At 37.1% G+C, this 14,829-nt stretch overlaps 1 protein-coding gene and 1 long non-coding RNA gene across 4 annotated transcripts in view; one reads left to right on the forward strand and one right to left on the reverse strand.

The window, feature by feature from the left end:
* The window catches only part of LOC138334711 (serine/threonine-protein kinase 32B-like), a 117,490-nt gene that overhangs the window by 42,365 nt on the left and 60,296 nt on the right, over nt 1-14,829 (reverse strand). For both annotated transcript variants that reach the window (XM_069283397.1, XM_069283399.1), the window contains exons 3-4: nt 10,093-10,148; nt 1,086-1,411 (exon numbers count right to left, since the gene is read on the reverse strand). In XM_069283397.1, coding sequence (XP_069139498.1) covers nt 1,086-1,411; nt 10,093-10,148 — 382 coding nt within the window. The remainder of the gene's footprint in view (nt 1-1,085; nt 1,412-10,092; nt 10,149-14,829) is intronic.
* Nucleotides 1-14,829, forward strand: part of LOC138334712 (uncharacterized) — a 228,754-nt gene that overhangs the window by 17,715 nt on the left and 196,210 nt on the right. The gene's annotated exons all lie outside the window — the stretch shown is intronic.

Raw genomic sequence — 14,829 nt, forward strand, 5'->3', positions numbered from 1 at the left:
TTGCTACCTTATGTATGAATGATGTAATAATGGTCTCCCTTGCTGGCTTTCCCTGAATGATGTTTAATTATATTCCTTGTTAGTGTATAATTTATGTTGTAATTGTCTCCCTTGTTGACTTCCCTACAAACAATGTTGTAATTATTCCCATGTTTCATAGGACATGTATGGTTTACTGTTGTAATTATCTCCCCCTGCTGCTTAGGACTTATGTATGAATAATGTTGTTATTATCTCCCATTGACTTACCTATGGATATGCTGTACTTATCTCCCCTGTTGGCTTCCTATGGATAATGTTGTAATTATCTCCCCTGTTGACTAACCTATGGATAATGATGTAATTATCTCCCCTGTTACCTAACCTACTGATCATGCTGTAATTATCTCCCTGTTGATTTTGCTGTAATTATCTCCCTGTTGCTATGGATATGCTGTAATTATTTTCTCCCTCTTTGACTTACCTATGGATAATGCTGTAATTATCTTCTCTGTTGACATACCTATGGATTTGCTGTAATTATCTCCCTGTTGACTTACCTATGGATAATGCTGTAATTATCTCCCCTGTTGACATATCTATGGATAATGCTGTAATTATTTCCCCTGTTGACCTATCTATGGATGATGCTGTAATTATCTCCCCTGTTGACATATCTATGGATGATGCTGTATTTATCTCCTCTGTTGACATATCTATGGATGATGCTGTAATTATCTCCCCTGTTGACCTATCTAAGGATGATGCTGTATTTATCTCCTCTGTTGACATATCTATGGATGATGCTGTAATTATCTCCCCTGTTGACATATCTATGGATGATGCTGTAATTATCTCCCCTGTTGACCTATCTAAGGATGATGCTGTATTTATCTCCTCTGTTGACATATCTATGGTTAACGTTGTAATTATCTACCCTATTGACTTACCTATGGATAATGCTGTAATTATCTCCCCTGTTGACTTACCTATGGATAATGCTGTAATTATCTCCCCTGTTGACATATCTATGGTTAACGTTGTAATTATCTACCCTATTGACTTACCTTTGGATAATGCTGTAATTATCTCCCCTATAGACTTACCTATGGATAATGTTGTAAGTTTGTAGATAATCCAAGGCCAAGGCTAATTCACATATGTACAGTTTTACATGGGATTCGTCAAAATGCACTTCCTGTTGTATATGATAGCGGAGGTCACCCCCGAGTAAAAGATCTACAACAACAAACATGTCCTCCTCGTCCTGGAACGTGAACCATAAGTTGACGAGGAAGGGGTGGTCTAATGCCATTAGTATTTCCACCTCCCGGAACACATTCCTCACTGCGTCCTTCTTTATACACATGGACTTGTTCATATACTTCATCGCATACATCTTCTTACTGTCTTTTTTCTGCACAATGCACACCTGCAAAAATCATATCGTTTACCCTTTTTATTCAGGTGTAATCTTAATTTTGGGATAAGAATAAGTTTAATTTCTGAAAAGTTTGGTATCAAGCCTTTTGTTTTACAACATTTTGCACACCATGGCTGAATAATATATAGATTTTAAATGGTAACTATGATGGCACAATAACCATTATTCTTATAACAATGCTCGTTATTGACAAATTACAGAAATTTAGTTCATTAAACAGGATGTTTTGGGTATAATTGACACACTTATGTACTAAAAACAGTCTATTATGTATATACATGTATTTTTCATACACTTTATACCAGGTTTATGGCAAACAATCTATATCACATATCATAAGTAAATGAGTGACAATTAATAATTTCATTATATTTAGCCTTTTCATTGGTTTAACAATCCTATCATATATGTCAGCCGATGGAGGAGAGCCTTTAGACTCCAGGGAACAAAAAATTTTCGTTATTGTTTTTTAAATTTTATCATCATCCTTTTTTAACAGCCTAGGCTGTTTAAAGAGAGCGGTGGTGCATGTGACAAAAAATTACAGACCGATCACAACCGGAAGGTGTAGGAGTAGTGGAAGAAGTCTGTTGAGACACATTCAGACTGTTGTTAAGTGTATATCGCTGTGACACATGTTGATCTCATTATCCACTTGGCCACTGCATTCAAGTCACCAAGTGGTTTAAATATGGAAACAGTAGCCCTCCAACTTAATGTGAGTTTGATAGCTGTTACAAAGTTTGGTGGTTTTTCCACATGTTTTCTATATACTTTGGCTTTTCTCCACTAATAAACCTAGCATGTTATAATTGTCCTTATACAAAAGTAGTGGACAGTAGGACATACCACCAACCACATAGTGGAATATCAGATGTACCTAGAGATACAAGGGTTACAGAATACCAGACACCTAACAGAAATGTAGATGTCTTGGATCCAAAGTGAATAATTTGGCACAAATGGAGATTCCGTGATGCTTATTAATCCAGGTCAGGGGATGCTGAGGACCATCATCTCCATCCTTATTGCACTCTCCAGACATAATCTCTATAGTGATTGAGAACAAACGTGATTAGCTGTCCATTCTGTCGCCCTTTAGGCCAGTCTCCAATTCTTCATCATTCTAGCCAACGTAACATTTACAGTCTCAATCCTATATCTAAATGAAGTCAAGCTTTCAAATTAGACTGCAGGCTCCAGATAAGGTCTCATTTCTATTCAGTGTTAAATAACAGGTAATATATATCATAGGTTTCTCAAACTACAAGATCACAATGTAATATGATTATCACAACTTATTTTTCAAAGAATGACATTTTACAACTTTCCCCCGAATAATTTCATTTTTGAGAAATGAAGGACAATAATATCTCTATAACCATGCATGCAGTATAGTAAGCAGTCTTTAGTGGTGATTGGTGAGAAAAACACCCTATAACAGCTATGGGGCAGTCTCCCTTGTACACAACATTAGCTGTGTGTGTGTTTTGGTAGGCTGCCGTATACTTGTGTTATGTCTCCTTGTAATAAGTGGATCTCTTTCCCCAATATTATAGTGCTATCTCACTGAAGCATGTCTCAAAGACACAAAACAACACACCGGGTCACCCCACCCAATCATAATTGACAACATTAACAGAAAAACCTTTTGCCCCACTCCCTTTATGCTGAGCACTACATAAGAAGAAGCAGGAATTACCACTTTTAAAAACTTGCAGTGATAGTATTCTGCACACAAGAATCTATGCAGTGTTATATCTCATTATGTATTGTTGTTTTGACATATATGACTATGTGCTGTTGTAAGGTTATATATTTAGAGACTATGGTAAACGCTGGTAAAAATAAACCTATTGAGAAGACGGCAACCACAAACATTACATGCCTGTGTACCGTACAGGTTTTTAAAAGCATCCATCCTGATTATAAACAAAATGAAGTATTTCATCTTCGTTATCAAAACAATGAAAGTGCATGCATGGAAGACAGTTTGGATGCTCATTAAAACAAATGGAGGAGAAAGCCATCCAAATGTGTGAAGCGTTAATATATTCCAGGGCGTTTAAGCCAGTTAACAAATCTTTTTGTAACTAAATTTAGATTCGAAACACGACATCGATCATTTTCGAGCCCATTATTCAAGCCTAAACCTTGAATGTATTCCTAAACAGTGACACTGTCTAATACAAGGCATTCAGTACTCAGTTAACTGCATGGCCATTGATTATGATGCTGATCTAGCTTGACAGTCTGTACATGTATTTGGTAAAACCAAGTGAAAGTATGATTGATGCGAGATGGGAGTCTTTTATCACAGAGCTCCTACTGTACAGGGGATATCCACATGTCACACTGCAATAGATCTATACAATAACATACAGAGATAAACATCATCAAAATCTGAGAGCCAACATTATTTTTAACATCATCAAAATCTGAGGGCAAACCTTATCTTTAGCTGTTCCCAATATACTTGCATTTTCATATGAAACTATCCCTTGCTTGACTGAGCAAATTATTATACTAAATTGAATACAACTGAACAGCGTCCATGAAAAGACCCCTTTTTAAAATGACCTTGAATTTCAAAATTGTAATTTTTCTAGCGAACGTTATTTGAGAGACAGTTGTTCATGTAATGTAACAACAGACTTTTAACAATTGAGGAAGTCCAACACACCATTTAAAGGGTGTTAGCATGTCCTTGATGTTAAATGAAGCAATTCCTACTAATTTGATAACACCCATAGTCTATTAATTTATCTGTTCATTAGGATTTCGCTCCTGCTGTTTTAATTCCAAGTTAGTATCAGGACAAGTAAATTCAATTACACAACATCAGGATCAATGTGCTATTCACCACGGGATCACTGTTAATAGTTCGGGTTCCTGTTAAATCACTGACTACCGTATAGACAGGTATTTTCGCAGGTAAAATGTTTCGCGAAATTGTCTTAAAACAGGAACACTTCATTTTTACGAATCAAAATTTTGTGTGCTGGCTAAAGTGTATATATGTGATTTACCCATATGCATTACTTATCATTTAATGGATTCAATTTTTGTGACAACAATTAATTTCTTTGAAATATCATCCCTGCGAAACTTGCCAGCTAGTATTAACGATACCAGCCAGGTATTCTGCATTTGGACATTGCAGAGTTATCTGCCCCTGCATGTAGGTATCATTTGTGACATCATGTGTTTGTGAGCATAACATCCTACTTCAGAGAAAACAATGTGAGTTTTAACACAACATTCAAAACTCACAAAATATATGATAATATCATAATGGATACAATACCCGCAAGGGAAGTAACTCTGCAATATGTAAATATGGAACTCTGTACAGACCATGTTATATTACCAGTAGATATGTAATGGCCTGTTCTTCTGATTACGTCCAAACCTGATAGTTTGTCTTATGTTTTATAATTTACCTAAAAATATTTTTGGGTACTTTATTTAGTGGTCTGTCAAGGTCTTTTGTAGCTAGAAATATTTGTGGTTGGTGTACGGTACAAATTAATTATAACCCAAAGGATATCTGTTGTATTTAAATTTGTGGTTCAACTGCATCAAAGAAAACAACAAGGGGTTCTACACAACAAACATCACGTCTTATAGAGTGCATTATAGACATTTCTGGATCTGAAGAAAACCATGCAGAGACCTAGCTGAGAAGAATCACCAACCTACAGTCAGTATGTGACCTGTAGAATTTTAATCCCCTTAAACACTATTTATTAAAGGTGGAAGACTAGATGTAGATTGACAAACCAAACCAAGTTCTATTCACAGCTTCACTATGGGGAATCTTTTTGTAACTAAATTTAGATTCGAAACACGACATCGATCATTTTCGAGCCCATTATTCAAGCCTAAACCTTGAATGTATTCCTAAACAGTGACACTGTCTAATACAAGGCATTCAGTACTCAGTTAACTGCATGGCCATTGATTATGAAGCTGATCTAGCTTGACAGTCTGTACATGTATTTGGTAAAACCAAGTGAAAGTATGATGGATGCGAGATGGGAGTCTTTTATCACAGAGCTCCTACTGTACAGGGGATGTCCACATGTCACACTGCAACAGATCTATACAATAACATACAGAGATAAACATCATCAAAATCTGAGAGCCAACATTATCTTTAACATCATAAAAATCTGAGGGCAAACCTTATCATAGCTGTTCCCAATATACTTGCATTTTCATATGAAACTATCCCTTGCTTGACTGAGCAAATTATTATACTAAATTGAATACAACTGAACAGCGTCCATGAAAAGACCCCTTTTTAAAATGACCTTGAATTTCAAAATTGTAATTTTTCTAGCGAACGTTATTTGAGAGACAGTTGTTCATGTAATGTAACAACAGACTTTTAACAATTGAGGAAGTCCAACACACCATTTAAAGGGTGTTAGCATGTCCTTGATGTTAAATGAAGCAATTCCTACTAATTTGATAACACCCATAGTCTATTAATTTATCTGTTCATTAGGATTTCGCTCCTGCTGTTTTAATTCCAAGTTAGTATCAGGACAAGTAAATTCAATTACACAACATCAGGATCAATGTGCTATTCACCACGGGATCACTGTTAATAGTTCGGGTTCCTGTTAAATCACTGACTACCGTATAGACAGGTATTTTCGCAGGTAAAATGTTTCGCGAAATTGTCTTAAAACAGGAACACTTCATTTTTACGAATCAAAATTTTGTGTGCTGGCTAAAGTGTATATATGTGATTTACCCATATGCATTACTTATCATTTAATGGATTCAATTTTTGTGACAACAATTAATTTCTTTGAAATATCATCCCTGCGAAACTTGCCAGCTAGTATTAACGATACCAGCCAGGTATTCTGCATTTGGACATTGCAGAGTTATCTGCCCCTGCATGTAGGTATCATTTGTGACATCATGTGTTTGTGAACATAACATCCTACTTCAGAGAAAACAATGTGAGTTTTAACACAACATTCAAAACTCACAAAATATATGATAATATCATAATGGATACAATACCCGCAAGGGAAGTAACTCTGCAATATGTAAATATGGAATTCTGTACAGACCATGTTATATTACCAGTAGATATGTATTATGGCCTGTTCTTCTGATTACGTCCAAACCTGATAGTTTGTCTTATGTTTTATAATTTACCTAAAAATATTTTTGGGTACTTTATTTAGTGGTCTGTCAAGGTCTTTTGTAGCTAGAAATATTTGTGGTTGGTGTACGGTACAAATTAATTATAACCCAAAGGATATCTGTTGTATTTAAATTTGTGGTTCAACTGCATCAAAGAAAACAACAAGGGGTTCTACACAACAAACATCACGTCTTATAGAGTGCATTATAGACATTTCTGGATCTGAAGAAAACCATGCAGAGACCTAGCTGAGAAGAATCACCAACCTACAGTCAGTATGTGACCTGTAGAATTTTAATCCCCTTAAACACTATTTATTAAAGGTGGAAGACTAGATGTAGATTGACAAACCAAACCAAGTTCTATTCACAGCTTCACTATGGGGATGGAAACTTGATCAGAATGAAAATTTAATTGACTATTAGTTAAAATAATATCTATTTGCAGAAATAAACTGTCAATCTACTTTGAATGTAAACTTATTTACACACTATAGAATGTAAGCAGTCAAGGGTTTTAAATACCTCTGCCTATGATGATGAGTGAAACTATTTTGATAGCTCTAGCTGAACAAACTGATTATATCTAACATGGATGGATTACTTGGTATCTTAAATCTAATACAGGACTTTCCAGTGAATTTCAGCTATATGTTGCTGGAAAATTTAAAAGTATCTAAATGTCATGAGTTCCACATCATAATAGGTCTTTTTTTTGTCTCGAGAGAAAACCATGAACTAACACATTTCATTACTGAGTGCGACAGTGTCCTTGAAGGTTGTGTAATATAACGGCAGCTAAATGGATGTTCATTAAGCGAGACACATTTACTCCTTAAGTTTGTACCACAAAATAATGATCCAATCATAAAACTATGCATTACAACCTAACACGTCCACAATAGATTTATTAGAAAAAGAACTTAAATATTTACAACCCTGAGTTTCATTAGACATTAAGATTCATTATAACAATTATTTCAGCAATTTATATTTTTCATAACAGAGTCACTACGGGTTAGGAGCAGGTCCACAGAGTATAAACTGTGAAAGGAGCGACTCAGTGTAGTATGTACATTAGTATTAAATACTCTCTGTCACTTAGCTGGCGTACGTGGCATGCTGGTTTGGCTCAGTCAAGAGCCACTTTTTATCCTGTAGAAGTCCAGTGTTCGATTCCTGGCCCCAAGATCATGAAATGGTCTTTAGTCTAACACACTCTTAAGTTTAGACTTAGCCAATCAAAAATAGTGTTACAAAAAGTGACATTATTTCTAATTGGCTAAGCAAAAACTTAAGTCTAAGATTGTTTCGTGATCTAGGAGCCTGTTCGGAGCACTCGACAGGTCCTATATGCATTCTTCTCTGATCTTTTACACAATGTTAACGGCCGAGTGGATAAGGAGTTTTCTCTGATCTTTTACACAATGTTAACGGCTGAGTGGATAAGGAGTTTTCTCTGATCTTTTACACAATGTTAACGGCTGAGTGGATAAGGAGTTTTCTAAGAGAAGTTCTCAGCAGAATTCAAATACATTATCTTCCCTAGTTTGAATCAGACATGCCATAGTGAAAAAAATTACCAAATTTTTGTGATAGACTGGTGGCTAGTCTGCCTTTGTATCCCTGACTAGCCAGTCCAATCCTAGAACATACTGTGAAATCATTTACATTCGTTGGGCTAAATTTTCGTGGATTCTGAAATTTAACAATTTCGTTGGCATTTAAATTCATGGACCTTACACATTACCGTTAGAATACACAGTCGACACATGCACTGTCACCTGTACTGTGTGATCGCTCAAGCGGAACTAAGCTCTACCACACAGCACAGTTACAATCACAATCTAGAGTCTGTACTCAGCTAGTGTTTTTACAGATGTGTCCAACAAACAATTATTGTGTCACATTGATAGATTCATGTTACCCAATCAGTTATTTGTTGGTAAATGTGGATGAAGTCTATGAAATTCTGAAAACTATCTTTGTTTGAACAATATTTTCCAACTTTGAACTTGTCATTCTTGACCCCAAAATAGACCTTATGCAGTGAGGTATTAATCATCCTACAATGTATGAACACATAACCTTACACGACATTGGTATAGGTATATATATTTTCGTGGGGATGTAAATTCGTTGATTTTGGTCAAAAAACGAAATCCACGAAAATTAACCCCCCCACAAAAGTTAATGATTTCACAGTAACCAATATCATACGTAACTTAAACCTTTACTTGACCCCCCCCCCCTCCTTCCCCTCCTTCCCCTCCGACCCTTGAATGATATGAAGGATCACAAATAGTGGTCACAAAATGTTGTTAAACCCTCGGCAATCATGGGGTACGTTTTACAACATTTTGTGACCCTCGAAGAGAATTTCCCTATCCTTCATATCCACATATGAAAGAGTTGTTTTTCTCTCATACCTCAAAGTTTTATTGCAATTTTATTACTATGATTTTCCGCCATTTTGAAATCAATTCGAAAGAAAGCGGGACTTCAAGTCAATTCTCCATGCATGAAAATTGAGTGATATTTTCAAATCAATTCCTGTTGTTTCTATCTTTCAAAGAAAATCGAGCACAGCTTCTGAAAAATATTGTTAAAATTTTACCCAAAAAATAGTTAATTTGTTTAACGCTGTGACCTCATGAGGCTTTATTACATGGGTAGCCATGCAATACAGTGTCAGGCGACATGTGTATATTGCCCTAGACCAGCCAGTATTACACGTGTAGGTATGAGAGAATATAAGACTCTTTCATATGTAGATATGAAGGATAGGGATATTCTACCCGAGGGTCACAAAATGTAGTAAAACACAAGGCTTGCAGAGATTTTGCAACATTTTGTGATCCTGAGGGTAGAATATCCCTATCCTTAATATCCACTTATGAGAGAGTATTTTTCTTTCATACATCGATGTTTTATTGTAATTTTACAGCTATAATATCCCGCTATTTTGAAATAAATTCGAAAAAAAACCTCAACAAGTCAATTTTCCATACATGAAGTTTAACGTGATATTTTGAATACATTTTCCGTTGTTTGCATCTTCTTTAGCAAAACTAGGCAAGTTTGTGAAAAAATATTGTTATATTTTGCCAAGGAAATTGTAATTTTGTTTACGCCATGATGTCGCAAGGCTTTATTGCATGGGTAGCCATACAATACAGCGTCAGGCGACATGAACGTATTGCCATAGAACAGCAAGTATTACACGTGTGGGTATGAGAGAATATCATTTACAACCTGATTCCCATTAGGTGTCAGCACTCATTATAATGATTATTTCAGATCAGTATGTTTCAATACAGAGTTAGCGTATGTTAGGAGAGGGAGAGAGCAGCAATAGTAGAATTCTAATTTCAAACCATTATCTGTAAATAAAAACACCCTTATGATCATGATCATAATGAATACTTTGATTGCTCTACTGCATTTTAGTTAGCTGGGTGAGATCTAAATAGAAAGATCAAACAATAAATCCCTCTTACCTTTCCAAAACTTCCTTTTCCAATGGCTCTCAGAATTTGAAAATGGTCGAAGTTAACTGAAAGTACACAAAAAATCATTATGGTAACTACAGTGTACATATTTTTTATACCTCTCTATGAAGTAAATATTTATCAAAGGCAAATAAACTTGACTTAAAGATGCTCCACCGCCGACAAATGGTATTTTTTCACTATCAAAAACAAAAGCAGGCGATTTTATATTTTTATTCAGTTACAAAATATACTTACTTTACACCACTACCACCATGGAAAAGTTTGAGCTTCTAATTGTTTCTTCAAGTTAAAAATATGAAAAATAATTAATTGCATCCCGGCAAAATTCCTTGGCACTTATATCCTATATGGAATGAGGTACTGATTGCCCATGCACCTAAGGCAAAATAAATTATTTTGTAAAATTTTTTGTGCTAATTAGACATATATATGCACAATTAAACACCAATCATTGTTCATATAATGAATATCATTTATGAGTTGTCAGCGGTGGAGCATCTTTAAGGGATCAACACCATAAAGAGATGTTTTATCATAAGGTTTGTTATATCTTTTTCCCTTCTATTGATAATTACAAGTTACCATTATAATGAGACTGTTAAATAAAACCTTTGCTGGCTTTACATGACTGTAGTACTTTTATCATTTGGCATTCATGAGCATATAGATGTCAACTGACAAAGACAAATTCAATGAAGTACTCTACATGGTTTATGATTATTGTCCTTTTCCACTTAAATTATTTATTTCAAAGAGTTTTACATTAATATTCAGGTATCATGATATAAGTAGTGCAGAAATCTCACACAGCAAAGTTCCATACCCTTGGCATACACATATAACTCAATCTTTAAGAAAAAGTATGATGACCGACTTATGATACATTAACTTTTACCCTCTGCTTGCTTCCTCTGGTCTATTTAAATGTACATAGCTGCTGAAGCGGTAAATAAGTTCATAACAAATTCTGATTTTATCCCTCATTAATTACAACACCCATAGATTTCCTGTCAGCACTGAGGCTAACGTCCAGCTCATCAACTCCGGTGTGACCTTGGAAAGTCATTGATTGGTCAAAGGAGACAAAAATGGTTCTTAATGAAATATCTGTATGAAGGTGATGTTACTTCGGCAGTGTGAAGGTGATGTTACTTCGGCAGTGTGACGGTGATGTTACTTCGGCAGTGTGAAGGTGATGTTACTTCGGCAGTGTGAAGGTGATGTTACTTCGGCAGTGTGAAGGTGATGTTACTTCGGCAGTGTGAAGGTGATGTTACTTCGGCAGTGTGAAGGTGATGTTACTTCGGCAGTGTGAAGGTGATGTTACTTCGGCAGTGTGAAGGTGATGTTACTTCGGCAGTGTGATGTTACTTCGGCAGTGTGATGTTACTTCGGCAGTGTGAAGGTGATGTTACTTCGGCAGTGTGAAGGTGATGTTACTTCGGCAGTGTGAAGGTGATGTTACTTCGGCAGTGTGAAGGTGATGTTACTTCGGCAGTGTGAAGGTGATGTTACTTCGGCAGTGTGAAGGTGATGTTACTTCGGCAGTGTGATGAAGGTGATGTTACTTCGCGTGTGCAGGTGATTTACTTCGCAGTGTGAAGGTGATGTTACTTCGGCAGTGTGAAGGTGATGTTACTTCGGCAGTGTGAAGGTGATGTTACTTCGGCAGTGTGAAGGTGATGTTACTTCGGCAGTGTGAAGGTGATGTTACTTCGGCAGTGTGAAGGTGATGTTACTTCAGCAGTGTGAAGGTGATGTTACTTCGGCAGTGTGAAGGTGATGTTACTTCGGCAGTGTGAAGGTGATGTTACTTCGGCAGTGTGAAGGTGATGTTACTTCGGCAGTGTGAAGGTGATGTTACTTCGGCAGTGTGAAGGTGATGTTACTTCGGCAGTGTGAAGGTGATGTTACTTGGGCAGTGTGAAGGTGATGTTACTTCGGCAGTGTGAAGGTGATGTTACTTCGGCAGTGTGATGTTACTTCGGCAGTGTGAAGGTGATGTTACTTCGGCAGTGTGAAGGTGATGTTACTTCGGCAGTGTGAAGGTGATGTTACTTCGGCAGTGTGAAGGTGATGTTACTTCGGCAGTGTGAAGGTGATGTTACTTCGGCAGTGTGAAGGTGATGTTACTTCGGCAGTGTGATGTTACTTCGGAAGGTGATGTTACTTCGGCGGCAGTGTGAAGGTGATGTTACTTCGGCAGTGTGAAGGTGATGTTACTTCGGCAGTGTGAAGGTGATGTTACTTCGGCAGTGTGAAGGTGATGTTACTTCGGCAGTGTGAAGGTGATGTTACTTCGGCAGTGTGAAGGTGATTACTGATGTGATGTTACTTCGGCAGTGTGAAGGTGATGTTACTTCGGCAGTGTGAAGGTGATGTTACTTCGGCAGTGTGAAGGTGATGTTACTTTGGCAGTGTGAAGGTGATGTTACTTCGGCAGTGTGATGTTACTTCGGCAGTGTGATGTTACTTCGGCAGTGTGAAGGTGATGTTACTTCGGCAGTGTGAAGGTGATGTTACTTCGGCAGTGTGAAGGTGATGTTACTTCGGCAGTGTGAAGGTGATGTTACTTCGGCAGTGTGAAGTGTGATGTTACTTCGGCAGTGTGAAGGTGATGTTACTTCGGCAGTGTGAAGGTGATGTTACTTCGGCAGTGTGAAGGTGATGTTACTTCGGCAGTGTGAAGGTGATGTTACTTCGGCAGTGTGAAGGTGATGTTACTTCGGCAGTGTGAAGGTGATGTTACTTCGGCAGTGTGAAGGTGATGTTACTTCGGCAGTGTGAAGGTGATGTTACTTCGGCAGTGTGTGAAGGTGATGTTACTTCGGCAGTGTGAAGGTGATGTTACTTCGGCAGTGTGAAGGTGATGTTACTTCGGCAGTGTGAAGGTGATGTTACTTCGGCAGTGTGAAGGTGATGTTACTTCGGCAGTGTGAAGGTGATGTTACTTCGGCAGTGTGAAGGTGATGTTACTTCGGCAGTGTGAAGGTGATGTTACTTCGGCAGTGTGAAGGTGATGTTACTTCGGCAGTGTGAAGGTGATGTTACTTCGGCAGTGTGAAGGTGATGTTACTTCGGCAGTGTGAAGGTGATGTTACTTCGGCAGTGTGAAGGTGATGTTACTTCGGCAGTGTGAAGGTGATGTTACTTCGGCAGTGTGAAGGTGATGTTACTTCGGCAGTGTGAAGGTGATGTTACTTCGGCAGTGTGAAGGTGATGTTACTTCGGCAGTGTGAAGGTGATGTTACTTCGGCAGTGTGAAGGTGATGTTACTTCGGCAGTGTGAAGGTGATGTTACTTCGGCAGTGTGAAGGTGATGTTACTTCGGCAGTGTGAAGGTGATGTTACTTCGGCAGTGTGAAGGTGATGTTACTTCGGCAGTGTGAAGGTGATGTTACTTCGGCAGTGTGAAGTGAAGGTGATGTTACTTCGGCAGTGTGAAGGTGATGTTACTTCGGCAGTGTGAAGGTGATGTTACTTCGGCAGTGTGAAGGTGATGTTACTTCGGCAGTGTGAAGGTGATGTTACTTCGGCAGTGTGAAGGTGATGTTACTTTGGCAGTGTGACACAGGACAAATCAATAGATAATAAAGGTAACCATGACCTTTTGACCTTGTATCAGCAAATATTGTCACTATTGAGGCATTGTTTTTGTAAGGGACACCCACACACATGAACGATAAATTACTATAATTCTTCATCACCTACAGAATTATTGATATTGTTCTATAATATTGTATTCTATAGAGTGTATTTTTAGTTAATCAGTAATCAAACATAGTCAAGTATTTGAAAACTATCATGTATTATACAAGAAGTATTAATTAGAACAGTATTTACATTTAAGTTAATTTTCACAAAATCTTCCTGACTAGATAATCATCATCATTATGATCAAAGAGGATCATCGTCATCATCATCATCATCATCATCATCATCATCATCATCATCATCATCATCATTTATAATCATTGAGGATATCATCATCATCATCATCATCATCATCAACATCATTTGTAATATGTGGATTATCATCATCATCGTCATCATCATCATCATCATTTGTAATCATTGTGGATTATTCATCATCATCGTCATCATCATCATTTCATCAATCATTGAGGATTATCATCATCATCATTATCATCATCATCATAATTCATCATCATCATCATCATCATCATCATCATATATCATCATCATTTATAATCATCATAACATATCATCATACATCATCATCATCATCATCATCATCATCATTTATCATCATCATCATCATCATCATATCATCATCATCATCATTTATCATCATCGTCATTATTATCACCATCATCATTTATCATCATCATTTATCACCATCATCATTATTATCATCAACCCCATCATCAGCATACATTTATCTAATAACAAGAGTGTGTGAGAGGAGAATAATCAATCACGGTGTTTGACAGGGATCTCGGCCTGCCTGTGTCCCAGGGTACATTATAACCTCCTCCCGTCTATATCACACGAGGTGAGGCCATCTGTCAATCTGCTGTGATCTCATCCTCCTCTGATAGATGTGATATCAACCTTATTGGTCAGTCTGCTCACCTTCACGACAACAACCCTAGAGTGACCGGTCCACAAATCAATGGCCACAGCTTCCTTTTTGTAAAATCATCAATTTTAATATCACTGCTGAGAAATGTGGTTTATACAAACAAATATATTGTGTTT

This window comes from Argopecten irradians, chromosome 11 (assembly GCF_041381155.1).
Source record: "Argopecten irradians isolate NY chromosome 11, Ai_NY, whole genome shotgun sequence".
Taxonomy (NCBI): domain Eukaryota; kingdom Metazoa; phylum Mollusca; class Bivalvia; order Pectinida; family Pectinidae; genus Argopecten; species Argopecten irradians.